Raw genomic sequence first — 15,207 nt, forward strand, 5'->3', positions numbered from 1 at the left:
GCACATATTGAAACTCTTTCTGATTCTCAAGTTTGTATGATACTTAACACCCTATATAGTTGATCAGCTCACTTAAGGTTATAATACTTTGCAACACAGCAGTAATGATCATCATGAATGATAAATTATTGGATTAATAACTACACTTTAACAGGAGTTCAAAGCATTTGTTTAAGCTTATCACAGAATGGTGCTGTGACTTACAAGAAGTAATCATAAGAGCTTTGATAATTCAAGGTTATTTTGAACAACATTTCTTCCCTACAACTAGATGCTAAAACTTATCAGAAAGAATCTAAAACATTTTTGGCAAGAGTCGATCTACAGGGGAATAATTTTACTCGAATGAAGCGGCGGAGGCTTCACTTGGTTCGTGTCATGACCTCGCGAGTAAGATCGACAAGAGCCCGTCTTGATTTTATGACATCCTCATCATCACTATGAGGAAGGGCCTCAATAGCTTTTACAGCCTCATCAGCATGTTCTGCGGCTAGCTCTCGAGTCCTCTCAAGTCCTTTACTCTTGAAAAGGTAGTCAAGTGCCTTCCAGTGCATAAGAAGTCATCAAAATTAGCTATTAGCTATGAGATCAATAAAATTTTACTGTTTAGATGATAACAGGGGGTAAAAAAAAGAGTACATCAATATTGGTAGGAGAAGATGAACAATTTGTAAGGAAAAAAAAATATGTTTCACGGTATATGTGGCGGTCAGAATTTCAAATTTTTAGATATAAAACATATAAGAAGACTAGTATTACAGAATACTTAAGGGGCTGTTTGGTAGCACCCAAGATTTGATTTAAGTAGGATTTTGTAAATCTTCTAAATCCGGATTTCGGAATCCTGAAAATTGTTTGGTAACATTCATGATATATCTTATTAAATCCCGTGTGACTGTTTGGCTATAGAGTGGATTTAACGAGCGGACTCTCCCTCTCGAGCCAAAGGGTTTCATAAATCCGGCAAAAAACAGGATTTCGAAAATCCAGGATTTGCTGTGAGATTTGGTTTTGCATTTTAGGCCATTTGGCTGGATTTCGTTCAATCCGTTTTAAATCCGACCTAAATCCTGCTACCAAATAGCCCGTTAATGTAGAAAAAGAGCCCTTGTTCTCAAAAAAACTTCCAATTTAATGACCAGCCTCAAAAGCACGAGCAAGCTTTATTTATTGGAGCTGACATATCCCATATGGCGTCACTGCTTTTATCATCAAAGCTGGGTGATTAGTAATATGACAAGTAAATGATGCAAATATAAGTTAGGGCAAATAACAACTAGGTTTTCATATGATGGACAATGTGAATCATTGAAGGGGAGAGGAATGCAGCAAAAAGGAAGGGGTCCTAGCAAGAAGGCTGAAAATCACTAATTGCCTCAACAGTCATTGGGAAACCATGAAGGAAAATGGAAAACACAGAAACTCGACAAAGAAGTTGACTGGAAATCTTGAATCAGTAAATTTTAAAGCACTCTTGCGGTTCATTTGGTTTCTTGTTGTTTGAAAAAACATCAATGAAAACGATGATTACATTTTTCATTTTTTTAATGAAAAATAAAACCATTACTTTTGATGAACATAGAATGTGTGATTTTAAAATTTAAAACCGATACTGTTTTCTAACTTACAGCCAACCAGAGGCAGAATTAACAGCCATCCATTTCAAACTTATGTTCATCAAAAGTAATGATTTTATTTAGTTAATTAACCATTTAAAAAAATAACTACATCTAACTTCAAGCAACCAAAGGACACTCAAGAGAGCTAAAAATATCGTTTGCTGCATACATGAATTGTGGAACAGATAGCCAGTAAGTTCTGAACCTTGCAAAAGTTAAAATGATTCGGAATTGTGGAAAATTATGCAGAACATATTATTTCCAACAATCTAAAGGTAATGTCCATTTAACTCTTGACATTTCAAGGAAAAAAAGATTCGGAATAAACTTACAAGGTCAACATCTGAGCGATTGCCAAACCCTCGATCAACAACTTCTCTCAGCTGAGGATACTCCTCCATTGCAAATAAAATAGGAGCTGTTACAATATTCTGCAATGAAAGATATTTGTCAATTGATAGATTATCTTATAGCATAGCATGCTACTTCTTTCTCATCCCACATTATATTTCTAACTCTTAAACAATTGCAATGCCGGTAGTTAAATAACTAACGGCTTAAACTATTCAGCTAGGATGTATAATTAAGTTTAACAGAAGTAATTAATACAATTATGTTAACCGTAAAGAGGAGAATGGAAGAATGGAAAAGAATAGGAAGCTCTTTTAAAGAATATATGTAAGAACTGAGCGCATCATAGGAGTACTTGTTTAATGTCAGACAATGAGCCCTTTCCAAGTGAACTTGATGTACCCGTGAAATCAAGGACATCATCAATCAACTGATATGCCATGCCCTGCTTTGATGAAATATTATTAGTAAGCATTTTTAATAACGAGCTATCATAGAGATAGACAAATAAGGCTTCATTTGGGACGGCTTTCTTACTGCTTCTTAAAGCAGTTTTTTAATATAAAAAATTAATTTTTTACTAGAAAGTTGCTTTAAGAACAATGAGAAAGCTGTCCCAAATGAAGCCTAAGTGTAGTGAACCAACACACTAACCAAATTTCTACCATAATTATAAGCAAGCAGTGCCACTTCTGCAGTTTGGCCTGCAAGCAGAGCGATGGCCTTGCAACTATTTGCAATCAACGAAGCTGTCTTATAGAATGTCTTCTGCAAGTAATACTCCATGCTGTACATTGATGTAATGGTGCTTCAGCTAAGCAACATGAAGGTAGAATAATCAAGCAGCAACAGATGAATTTAATTGGACAAAACAACACCATTTCTTTCGTTTGGGTTGGCTGTTATAAACTGGGAGGAATAACCACAATAGTAGAGATAATCAATAACTATATACAAAAGCTCACCTACGCCGTTGCTCAAACGACGTTGTCATTTGCATTGTTTCACCGTTCACAAGGTGTTCCACAACAGTTGCCAATAAAGATACAACCTGTATGAATATATTTACATGATGGACAAAGGATAAATCCTTCAGTCTTTTCTGGTGAATAAGGGGAAGAGAACAAAATCCAATCCAATAGGAAGAAAAATTAAAAGATAATACTATATGGAAAATATGTTAACATTGTGTATTTGGCCGTGGTGTTTAGGCGGGTTTTCAACTTGAGGCTAAAGTTTGCATGAAGTGCGATGGAATGCAGAAACGCTGAAGCTCAGGATATAGAAGCCAGTCATAGCTATTGTTACCTCTGTATTCTTTAGTTTTGCAAGTGCAACACAAGCTCTTGAAAGCAAAAAGTCTCCAGCTAGCACAGACAACTGCAGACAAAAGTTGATGATAATTTCAGCTTAAATTCATTTGAATGTACAGCTATGGAGAAATTGAAGTTAAATAATGTTCTAAAAATATCGTGCTTTATTATTTCCATATGGTAAGACTTTCCAATCAATAGATAGAACTGTTGAGAGAAAAGCTATGAAAAAAAATAAGCCACAAATAGCAGAGCCATTATCGAGGTAAAATCCAACACGAGCATTAAAAGCACCATAATTATTTTTGTTTTACATATCCTAGATAAAATGTTAAGTGGTTAATTAAAAAAAAAAGATTCTCATCCTGACAAATCTATTCCATCAAAAGTGAAGCACTTCCATCTAGATGAAGCAACAAGAACACTGCACAAATTTCAGGCTTCACGAGGTGTTCCAGCTAATGAGATCAAAGCTCATATACTCTTCAAGCACATCAAAATATTTTATCAAGTACAATGAAACCAGTCCAGAGCTACCTGTTTTTCTTCGAATATCCAACTAAAATTGATAAGCTCTGTATTGTAATGCATAAACAGATTTGAAGAACCAAAAGTTTTCAACTTCTTCTGTTTTAGCTTGTGCGTAAAACACCAACAATATATATTATGGATGCTCTAATATTAAACAACATCCAAATTTTTATCTCAACAACGATATAAATTATGCTAGTGAGATCATCTGTACAATTTTAAATAGCAGACACGATTCTTATTTGGAATGTGAAAGATATGTGAAAAATATTTGAAACGTGAAACCTGCAGGTTTGTCAAAGCTTGTGAGATATCTTCTTCTACCCTTCTTATATTTCATCTCGAATATCTATCCATTCTTCTCTCCATGGTTCCAATTCCACCTATATCTTTCTTCTCTAAAATTATTATAAGTTTTAAGTTGTGTCTTGTTCTGTTTTATTATAAATTATAAGTTGTGGTGTGTCTTATTCTATTATAAGTTGTAAGTGGTGTTAGTATTATTTTATTGTTGTGTTTGTTTGTGTTATTTAAGGTTTATGTGAATGAGAAATGAATTGTGCTTTAATTTGCATTCCTAGAACAAAATTTGTTTTTAGGTTGCATCAATTTGGTATTAAAGCTTTAAGTTGTCGTGTGTCTTCCTTTCTCTACAAAAAAAGGGACAACCATCAACAAGCCGAAGTTCCAATTACACTTAAAAGCGATATCTACAGATCCAATTCATAATGAAATACTTAGAGGGCAAATATGACAATATTTATGCACTGAAAAGTATAAAAATAAGAATATGATATACTTTGGTTAGAGTTTGAACAAGAAAAAGACAAGATAAGAAGGAAATACGATTACTGAAGGATGCTGAGAGGGAGTATTTTCATGCAAAAAAGATAAATATTTTGGAGAGATTTTGAAAGATTGTTTTGCACATAATTGCTGATCTTATTACAAATGAAGATGAACCAACTAATGATTTTGTTGATGTTGTGAACATTTGTACTGTCCAGACAAGACAAGGCATGCACCAACGATTCTTGGTTAAATGGAGGGGTCATCCTTTGTCTGATTGTTCTTGGCAGCTAAGGAGTTGCAAATTCTTCGGCTTGATATCTACCAGCGTGCTAGTGAAGCTTTCTCATTAGGAGATGAGATTATTCCAACAGGGGAGAATTGATGCAGTTAAGAGTTGCCAATTTTATATTTGTTTTAATTTTCTACTTGTGTTTCTAGCTTTCTTTCTCTAGTGATTTTTTAGTTTTTCTGTTGACCCTTCTTTTTCCTTGTTGGCCTCTCGATTTCCGAGCTATCTCTTGATTTCCCTACTTAAAATTCGATTTCTTTGTTATTGGCTCTCGGTTTTCACGATGGTTGTTGGGTTTCTTGCTGCTGACTGCTTGATTTTCCCTATGGCTATTTGGTTTCCTGACTGCTGGCTATTCGTTTTTTCCCCTTACTGATTTCCTATGCTAAGTGCTTTAACTTCTTATTATGAGGGCTGTCTTGAAGGGGTTCTATTGGCTATTTTGGGGACATATTTATGTTTGTCTATTTAATACAGTTTCCCCTTCTTTCTCCTATAAATAGTGAATGATTTCCTTTGTAAATGAGAGAAGTATGTGAAGAATAATAGGAATGTGAAACTTACGGGTTTGTCATAGCTTGCGAGCTATCCTCTTCTATCTTCCTTATATTTTGTCTCGGACTTCTATCTATTCTTCTCTCCACAATTCCCACTCTACCTGTATTTTTCTTCTCTAAAACTATTGTAAGTTTTAAGTTGTATTGTATCTTGTTTTATTATAAATTGTAAGTAATGTTGTCTTGTTCTATTATAAGTTATAAACAGTGTTAGTGTTTGTTTGTGTTATTTAAGGTTTATGTGAATGAGAAAGAAAGTGGGTTTTAATTTGCATTCCTAGAGCAAAGTTTATTTTTAGGTTGCATCAGGACGGTAGATGGATTTTTTACCTTAAGTGTTTAGGTGATTTATTTTATTTTAAATATCTTAGATTTTAGTGATTTTAAAATTTTAAACAACTATTAAAATTAGAGCCCCTTAATGATAAGTTTTGAGATTTAGGGGCATTTAAAGAATAGAGATCCCTTCGGTTGAAATTTTCAGTCAGCAAAGTCATCATCAAGGTTTATGGGTAATTTCATTTCATTAGTCAAACCTTGTCGACTATGCTTGTTTGCCAATAAAAGATTGGGGTTTAGCTCCTAATTTTTTGTGTTATTGTAAGAATATCAAAATCAAGAGTATATATTTTAATATACAAATTGCTTCATAAAAAATCTAGAATGTCTTACATGAACGTATAAAATTAAATATTTGGTTAATTCAACAAGAGCTAGTTCCAAAAGTTTATATTTTGGTGTGATGAATTTTCCTTGTAAGAGGCTTTGAAGGCCTAATATGAATGTACAAAACCAAATACTCCGATCGACACTATGGTTGTGTATATGTTCGTTAGTTCAAGTGGTGCCAACTCCAATTCATTCAAAGAAGAGGATTGGATTTGAACTTAACGTTCATTTCTGACCCCCCGCAACATCCTTAGGCGCCATGTATGTATATATATATATATATATTATATATATATATATATATATATCATGCTCGTCATGGCCCATGTGTGTAATTTAAAAATTCAATTTAAATGATATGCGTGTGTATGTTAGCGTACTTATACAATGTATTTTGTATGTTTGAAATTTCATTCATTATTTCTTTAATCCACACAGTATCCTCAAACTTCACGTATATGACACGCTTGTCGGGGCCCATGTGGTAACATACTTTTGAGTGCATTTTGCATAATGTATTTATATATCAGATAGTGTATATGCATGTCGCATTGTTGGACAATATATGTATGATGTATTTGCATGTAGCATAATACATATACACAACACATTTGACATGTTGTATAGTACATATGCATTGTGTATTTAAATGTTGAGTAATGCACTCACACAACATATTTTTGTCTTATAGTATGCCCGTGCAATGTATATGCATGAACTTCAATGCATTTTCACAACATTTTTGCGTGTTTCATGATGCCCTCACGCAATGCACTTGTATATTCATTCTGCACTTGCGCAACATACTTGAATGTATTTTAGTGTACTTTATTTGAGGCACTTGCATTTTACTTAGCACACGTGCATAATACATTTGTATGCTTGTTTAGTATGCATGCATGCTATTTTTGCATGATTGCTTGTGCATTTACAAGATGTATTTGTATAATCAATGATATTCATATATATTATGCAGTGCGACCATATGATTGGCAGTATACATACATGCCACTTGAACTATATGTATAATGTGTTTGTATGCCTTTGGTACACTCACATTATATAATAGGAGTCGTAGGCTATACCCCCTTTCGGTGATTTGGCACGTCGTGCACACTTTAATGAGGGGTCGTACAACCCGTGACACATAAGTGTGCTATTTTATTTCTTTTCAAAGATATGTTCACGGAGTGTACGACATTCATGAGATGCATACAAGTCTCCTAACTTTAACAGTTAGCGTGCATGCTACCTAGAGCATTTTTGCACCCGTGTCTTCTCCCCTTGTTATTATGGAATTAGAGTTTGACTCTACAGGTCCTGCAAGGTAATTAGTTTTGCTGAGTTATAAATAGGGAACCCAACCTTAATTCAATTTTTTGCACATTTCAATTTACAAATCATGTTTTGCAAGGGGTTTGAGTGTTCACTACCAAGGAGCTAAGAGAGGAAAGCTTGGTTCCTACTTGTTAGTAAGCAACTAATTCTACAAGTTCACTATAAGTTCTATACTGTTATGTTTTGATTCTTGTTCATTTTTACTTTCAATGTTTAGAACCTAGAATGTCGTACATTTTTTAAATTTGGAAGTAGAGTTTGATTTTGATTTTTCTTAAATTTGTTGAAGTCATATATTTTGTTGTAAATTTCGGCAACACCCCAGTGTCGTCCCTGTGTAGAGGGTTGCATCAGGTGTGCTAAGCTTTCTCACATGCTAATAAAAACAATCACGGTAGGTGTCATGTGACATCGCAACCAAAATTTCATTCCCCACATGCTAATAAAAGCAGTCATGAGTCTTTAAGTACATGTTTATATAACATAACATTTCACTGCTTTAGATAAGAGGCGACCGAGGCGGTGACGATGACAACAATGCACGAGACCTTGGTGGTGGTGGTGGTGGGTGAGTGTATGAGGGAAGTGAGGGGTTTAAGTGAGGATATTTTAGAGATTTTTTAAAATTTAGATTTTCTTATTTTAAAATTCCTTTCTTTATTATTATTAAAAATTATATGGTATAAATTTTTTCGAATCGGTCGCCAAATCGTCTTCGCAATTCATGCACATTGGTGTCGCCTCGGTATGCACGCGTAAAATTTAAATTTTCACCAATCGATGAGCACAATCAATATGGGAGTCAATCTTATCTGTTTTTGTTGCCCCTGACACATCAGTGCTGTTTATTTCGCAAACAAAGGCCAATTCAATAATTTTAGTTTTTAGTCGACGCACATCGGGTAAATTTCATGTGACTTTGAGCTCTTTTGTTTTCGTAATTCATCGTGCCCGATCGACTCGACCACGACACTGGTATTGAGGTCAACAATGACACAAGATGCAAATAGCGCAAGCAATTTTGTTAACATGTTATAAATATCAAATTATAAATTATAATCATTTTTATGGTTTATATGTTAATTTCACAATTAATTACTAATTAATTAAACATCAAATTAATAAAATATCAAAAAATTTTGAATGAGTCGCTCAAGGAAGCTTCTTTGCCTCCTTCGACAACAATATTCATGTTGAATTGGAAGTCACAAGAGGCTTACAACGAAGGTAATGATTATCCATCCATTTCACACGCCTTTTTAGCTAAATTACGTTAAAGTAAAATGGAGAAGGAACATGATTTAACTTTCTGTAGGATTTAAAGGTGTCATGTTTGCAGTTTGGCATGATTTAGGCTATTAAGCTTAAATCCTGCTCAATTATATCGATGTAAGCTTCTGTAGGATTAAAAATTATCATTTTTATTGTTTGGCAGAATATGTATACTTAAATCTTGCTTAAATAAACCTATGTTTGTTATTTAATGGTATTTTATATTAATGAATTTTTCTGAAAACATATTTTATATTGTGTGCCATGTTTAAAATGGTGTGAGCCGCGCCATGCGCAATTCGTCATGGCTCCACGGGGAACTTTGTGTTATGTTGCGCCATTCACCGTCGACAAGTACGGGTGCGGTTAAGCACATATTGAGTATCTGCAAATCATGTGTAAGGTGTCATGAATGTGGTGCAGGCTGAGTGTAGATCATGAGAAGAACAGGGTCTATGCAGTGGGGTATGAGGGTAAGGAAGGGAAACTTGGGCAAGTACAACGTTGCAAGCGTAGGTTAAGGGCATGTAAGCGAACACAAGGTTGCACACGATTAGGGATAGCGATATGAGCATAAAGGAGAGTGTTCAAACATGAGTTTTAATTCAATGTTTTGAAGAATTCTTACATATATATTATTGACAAAATACAATGGCCTACATATAGGCAAATAAAGAGAGTATAAAATAACGAAAATAAATAGGAGAATGTCCTCATCTATGAAGATATATTAGTCATAAATCAACTCCCTATTTTAGTAACTTTTAATTTAGCACTTCCCTATATTAACAATATGTGTGAGTGACCACTCACAATTTGTTTCTTTTACAACAGTGTTTTCTTAAATATATAAAATGAAAATAAAAATCAAGAAAATACCTTATTCCCCATCACCATATTTAACGAACCAATACCACGTCTTGTTTCTGCATCATCCAAGACATCATCATGAAGAAGGCTTGCTACCTATTATGCATATTAAAATCCATCATTAAAAGGAAAAACATGACATTACAGTGTTTCAAAATTTCAATGGAAAAAAAAAAAAGTTACAGTGCATTGAAATTCAAATGAGGGAAAGATTTGAGAGAGTTGGTCAAAAGATTAGGTTGAAGCTACAGTTTCTCTATTATTAACATAAAACTCTATTATACACAGAAGTTAAGATGTTTATTCAAGTGGCCAACGTGAATCATCTCAGTTATCTCTGCAATACGCTGTTGCCTCAAATCCAGCTCCTTCTTTAAGCTACTAAACACTCCATCAACTGTTGGTTGTGGTATTGGCATATACAAAGCCTTAGCCATCAGCAACAAGACCTGCAAATACCGAGGCTCAGTGACTACACAAACATTTAAAATGGGAAACAATAGCCATATACTCATTAGGTTTTTGAATATGAAGTAATACATTTTTTTGTAAAAGTAAGAGTCATGATTCACAAAGAAAAACGCAATTTGTCAAATATCAGATAATAATCAAAACTAGGAGAGAAATATGCACTACTAGAAAAAAGAGACAAAAGTATATGGAAAAAGTTGCATGTTTTGTTAACAGCAAATCAGTAAATCAGCACCTATGCTATTGAACATGCCACATAAAGGATAGTGAGTGATGTTTTCTTACTGTAGGTCTGAATCTTTTCCCCTCGACTCCAATTTTGAAAAAGTATTCAGCAGCTTGAGCCAGCTTTGGTACCTGAATTTAAGTACATCACAAAAACAGATAAAAAAAAGTGCACATATGTCTCCAAAGGACATAGACAAGATATAATGGATTCAACATGAAGATACTAAGACCAGTACCTCAGCAACTACCATAGACCTTAATCTGTTTGCAATAACTGACAATTCATCTGAAACAAGCGAAAATGGGTCCAGTGGTTCCTGACAGGTACAAAAGTTTTCAACAGCATAAGAAAAAATAAAAATAAAATTAACATATACTACAGTAGACTGCCTTAGATGTTTACAAATGAAGTTAGTTTTATAAAAAAAAGAGCTGTATGTGCAATAGAATTTGTAAAGTTAAACCGATGGAGTTTAATTATAGAACCATATACTTCATTTATATGCACGAGTTCAGATGTTATATTCGACTTGCATATGGCTTTTCATCATTGCAGAAGTAGTCTGAAACCCCAAAAAAAAAAAGTACTATGAAACTAAATGAATCTAACTGAATATAAATCATCTGGAAATATTTAATCTAGAAGGTTTTGAAAACATAAAAACGAACCAACAAATAAGCATAACATGATAGGGATGAAAGGCATGTAGTAAAATTTTTCCGACCCCTGATATAAGGAGCATTGTGGAGCCCGCATATGAATTATGCCTTCAACAAAAATAGGTTTTAAGAAAAAAATTGTGAGTTACTTGAGCTTTGTATCTTTTAACACCATATATGAAGTTCAAATGTAATCTGCACCTACAGGTCCGGAAGTGTAGACCCATTCATCTTTATGTTCTTCATGCATTCTTACACCAAGATAAATAAAAAATCTTTCAAAATATAACACTAACCATGTCCAAGCAACAATGTGTCATTACACATTACCAAGGAGAGTTTGAGGGGAGAAAGAATTAATCCAAATTATACGCCTATGAGACAATTTTGACCATTTGAGGTATATGTCCAATTATCAAGAATATACAATAAGATTTAAGAAAGTAAAATGAATCAATCATGAAGAAACAAAATAGAGTACCTCATCTGCTGAAGTCTTTTCTTGATGAACTTGATATCTGATGTCATGCAAGCCATGTGAACCCGAAAAATAAGTTTCTCTGAAACCTAACACTGACTAATCCACAGAAAAAGAACTGAATATTCACAATGAAAAACATGCATCAACTAAATATTGCAAACCGTGCATCCACATAACAAGTTTACTGTAACTTGTATCGTAATGAACAAGCATAAAAAACTTGATAAAATAACTTAATATTTCAACTCAACAAAGTTCATTCTCAAAAAAAGAACCTAGTTCAAAAACAAATAAACTTCCCATGGTCCTTTCTGGAAAAAAGTTTTAGAAGCAGTTATTTTGACATTGTAGGTTTGGTGGGAAGAAATTGATCTGTTGCGGCAATTATATTCAATCACACGGTCAAGATGTTATTCCAGCTTGCCTTTAGAGTTTAGACTACACTATAACTTAGTGAAGGATAAATGATGCATTGCTAGTCGGCTACTCCGTGACTAGTCATTGATTCATTGTATTTTTTTATTTTATTTAATGTATCATGTCACCTTTCTTTTTTGTTTAAAGGTTAATTATTAGTGGTACAAGTGGCATTTGTCATCTTGAACTAATTTGATAGTTTTTAAATCGTTCAGCAATAGTTTAATCATTTTGAATAAGATCTAGTAATATAAATATTATGTAGGGTATGTAATTTAGATGGTTGATTAATGAAGCGAGAAATGATATTTGCTTTGACATTCTTTCTCCTGATTGATCCTCCTCTTCCCTAGCCAAAGCGCTTCTTCATACTTTTTTTCTCTGTCACTTATGTTACTTCCTTTGAGGGATTCAGTCTGCTAATCTTATAATTCCTTTCTTTTCACTTCCCTGGTTCTTCTAGACTGAATTCATCTCTTCTAAAAAAATTAGATTACCAAAAGTTCATCATAATCTTCACTTTCATTGCCCTATCACAACCAAGTTCCTACACCCAAGGAGTTCTCCATGAAGCAATTAAAGTGTGTTTTGAATTTTAAGGTTTCAAGAGATCGTCCCCCCCCCCGCGCTAACAATTCCTCTTTCCTCCACCCAAATCTCCAACAACCTACTAAATTTCCTCCAACAAAGCACTTTCAAAAGCAAAATCCTAGCCAGAACACCTTTCCTCCCCTAAAATTCTCAACAACCCCACTCAACTTTTAAGTTTAAATTCAAAATTTTATATTCAAAATAAAATACAATTTTGAAACCAAACAACCAATTCCTAATATTCCTCTTCTAATCTAATAAAAATTCAGGCACTATCACCCCAATTCAAATTCCAATTCAGGCTGGATCAAGGAAGAGGCTGTATTCTTGGGGTGAGGCGGCTGGACAGTGGAGCTGAGGGCCTGCTTACAGCTGGGAATGGCTGCAGCAGCCTGGAAGGAGACCTGCAGGAAGAAGCCATGGCACCTTCTTGGAGGCTGCTTGTGGACTTCGGTTGGAGGGAAGGACAAATGACACCACCTGGAAACTCCAGGACATAGAGAATAAACAAGAAGAGCTATAGATCTCTTTCTAAACACCAACATGTGAATTTCAGGTTTAAGGAGCCTCTATTTATAAGCATTCAACTAGTAAATAAGGAATTAAAGCAAAATAAAGAAAGTGCTATTAAAGAAAAGAAAGGACAGCCAAATTAAATAAAAAGAGAATTAAAAACAAATAGGTGGGTCCCGGTTGGTTTAATCCAACGGGCTAGCCTGCATTAGGGGTGTCAAAATCTAACCCGACCCAAAACCCGACCAGGAAAATTCCGGATTTGGGTCAACCCGTTTTCTATACGATTAGGGTTTGAGTTCGAGATTTTGACTTGTTTCTAAAATCGGGTCAGGTTCGGGTTGACCCGGCAACCATAAATCAAACCAGGTTTGACCCACGTTGCATCCGCGTAGGGTGTCCAACTATCTGTGTTCCGCTTCACAGCTCGACTGCTCGACCCCGCCAACCCCGCAAGCCTGATTCTGAAGCATTGGAACCTTATCCCAGCACAATTTGAGCTTTTGACTATCGCCCTTCATTCACACACTGAAACCAATGCAATTGATGCCAGTTGCGTGCATCTCTATGCAATGCCTCATTCCCTAGCTCCATGTGTGTCCCCTTATGTTAGTCTCAAGGTCTCTAAAGTCGCAAGGCCAAGTCCTCATCCTGAGCACAGGAGAATTCATCGTAGTTGGTTATTCCTCTACCTACCATGTTCCAGCCTACTCTGCTACTAATCGTATAGGGCAGCACTGTTTATAAGACGACGTCTTCTGCCAGGATATTACCATTTCATTGGCGTTAGGTAGAGGTTCCTCCTCTACTACTGACATCTCCTCTTTGCATTGAAGCATGCATCCATCCTACTTGCAATGCATCCTTAAAATCCTCTTATGGCTGTTAGGAAAATTCAGTACACACTAGTGTATGTGTATGTAATATATGATGAGAAGAATATCATCTTGTCGTGCCCTTGCTTAACTTTTTTGCGGGTCGGGTCGAGTTGGCCCGAGCAAGAACCCGGTCGGATTCGGGTTGGGAATGTGACCCAAATCGGCTTGGGTTTGGGTCGGATCAAAACCTACCGGGTCAAAGTCGGGTGGACCCAAAACCGACCCGCGGACTCGATTTGACACCCCAACCTTGCATCACATATCCAATCTACCTATTTAATAAACCTTGGCCCAACCAAACCTAACTCAAATAGCTAAACCAACTATAAACCCAAATGAAGAGAAAAACCTCAGCTTTAGTCAACCAATACTTCAAACAAATTGAGCCAATCTAGCAGTTTTCATAAGAATCTTGAAATTTCTTGAGATAATCTTCTCAAGTTGTGATAGTGTTCACAGGGATATGTTATTGATAATGGTATTGATTTTCTCATTTATCACTTTTTCTATAGATACATTTCTCATTAGCATACCTGTTAACGACGAATGACGCACCATGACGCAAAGGTCCCTTTGGAGCCATGGCGCATAGCGCACGGCGCGGCGCTCGCCATTTTGAACATGATGCAAACTATATAAGAATTATAAAATAATAAGCAAGAATATGAAAATAGTGTTCACAGGGATATGTTATTGATAATGGTATTGATTTTCTCATTTATCACTTTTTCTATAAGATACATTTCTCATTAGCATACCTGTTAACGACGAATGACGCACCATGACGCAAAGGTCCCTTTGGAGCCATGGCGCATAGCGCACGGCGCGGCGCTCGCCATTTTGAACATGATGCAAACTATATTGGAAGATCCACCTTCCTACAAACAATATGAAATATCATTAAAAATGAAAGACAAAAAATCAAGAGACAATAATTCACATTTAAAGTCCTCACCCCTTCCTCCTCTCCTATAGAGTCCAATGTCTCCCAATCAAAGCATACACTCATGAAGAAAACTTATACAAAGCATGCACTCATGAAGAAACAGACTAACACTAACAACTATTACTAAAGATGATTAATACAACAATATGCCGGGCTGTCGGGGGTCCAAGGGGGCGCTGCCCCCTCGAGGGGTCAAGGGGCAGCGCCCTTGCGGGGATAGTGCCCCCGGAACAAATTTTATTTTTAAGAGTAATTTTGAAATTTTATTTATTTTTAAAGTTCGTAAGTAGTTTGTATGGAAAGATACCTAGCGGTACCGAGCATGTACATAGCGGTACCGAGCATGTACCTAGCGGTACCAAGCATTTTTTTATTTTATTTTAAGAGGTGGACGCCTCTAAACCATGGTTGCTAGTGAAAC

At 35.4% G+C, this 15,207-nt stretch overlaps 1 protein-coding gene across 4 annotated transcripts in view; it reads right to left on the bottom strand.

Annotated features, from left to right (window-relative positions):
• Nucleotides 1–102: 102 nt before the first annotated feature.
• Nucleotides 103–15,207, bottom strand: part of LOC110114713 (solanesyl-diphosphate synthase 1, mitochondrial) — a 25,702-nt gene continuing 10,597 nt past the window's right edge. For 2 of the 4 annotated variants that reach the window (XM_020847684.2, XM_020847685.2), the window contains exons 3-13: nt 11,442–11,478; nt 10,537–10,617; nt 10,358–10,429; nt 9,919–10,050; nt 9,611–9,697; nt 3,279–3,350; nt 2,936–3,021; nt 2,625–2,757; nt 2,326–2,415; nt 1,952–2,050; nt 363–542 (exon numbers count right to left, since the gene is read on the bottom strand). In XM_020847684.2, coding sequence (XP_020703343.1) covers nt 363–542; nt 1,952–2,050; nt 2,326–2,415; nt 2,625–2,757; nt 2,936–3,021; nt 3,279–3,350; nt 9,611–9,697; nt 9,919–10,050; nt 10,358–10,429; nt 10,537–10,617; nt 11,442–11,478 — 1,069 coding nt within the window. Of the gene's footprint in view, nt 543–1,951; nt 2,051–2,325; nt 2,416–2,624; nt 2,758–2,935; nt 3,022–3,278; nt 3,351–9,610; nt 9,698–9,918; nt 10,051–10,357; nt 10,430–10,536; nt 10,618–11,441; nt 11,538–15,207 lie in introns of all 4 variants that reach the window. The other 2 variants (XM_020847682.2, XM_020847683.2) reach the window with 2 other exon arrangements.

Source organism: Dendrobium catenatum, unplaced genomic scaffold, assembly GCF_001605985.2.
Source record: "Dendrobium catenatum unplaced genomic scaffold, ASM160598v2 fragScaff_scaffold_54, whole genome shotgun sequence".
Taxonomy (NCBI): Eukaryota; Viridiplantae; Streptophyta; class Magnoliopsida; order Asparagales; family Orchidaceae; genus Dendrobium; species Dendrobium catenatum.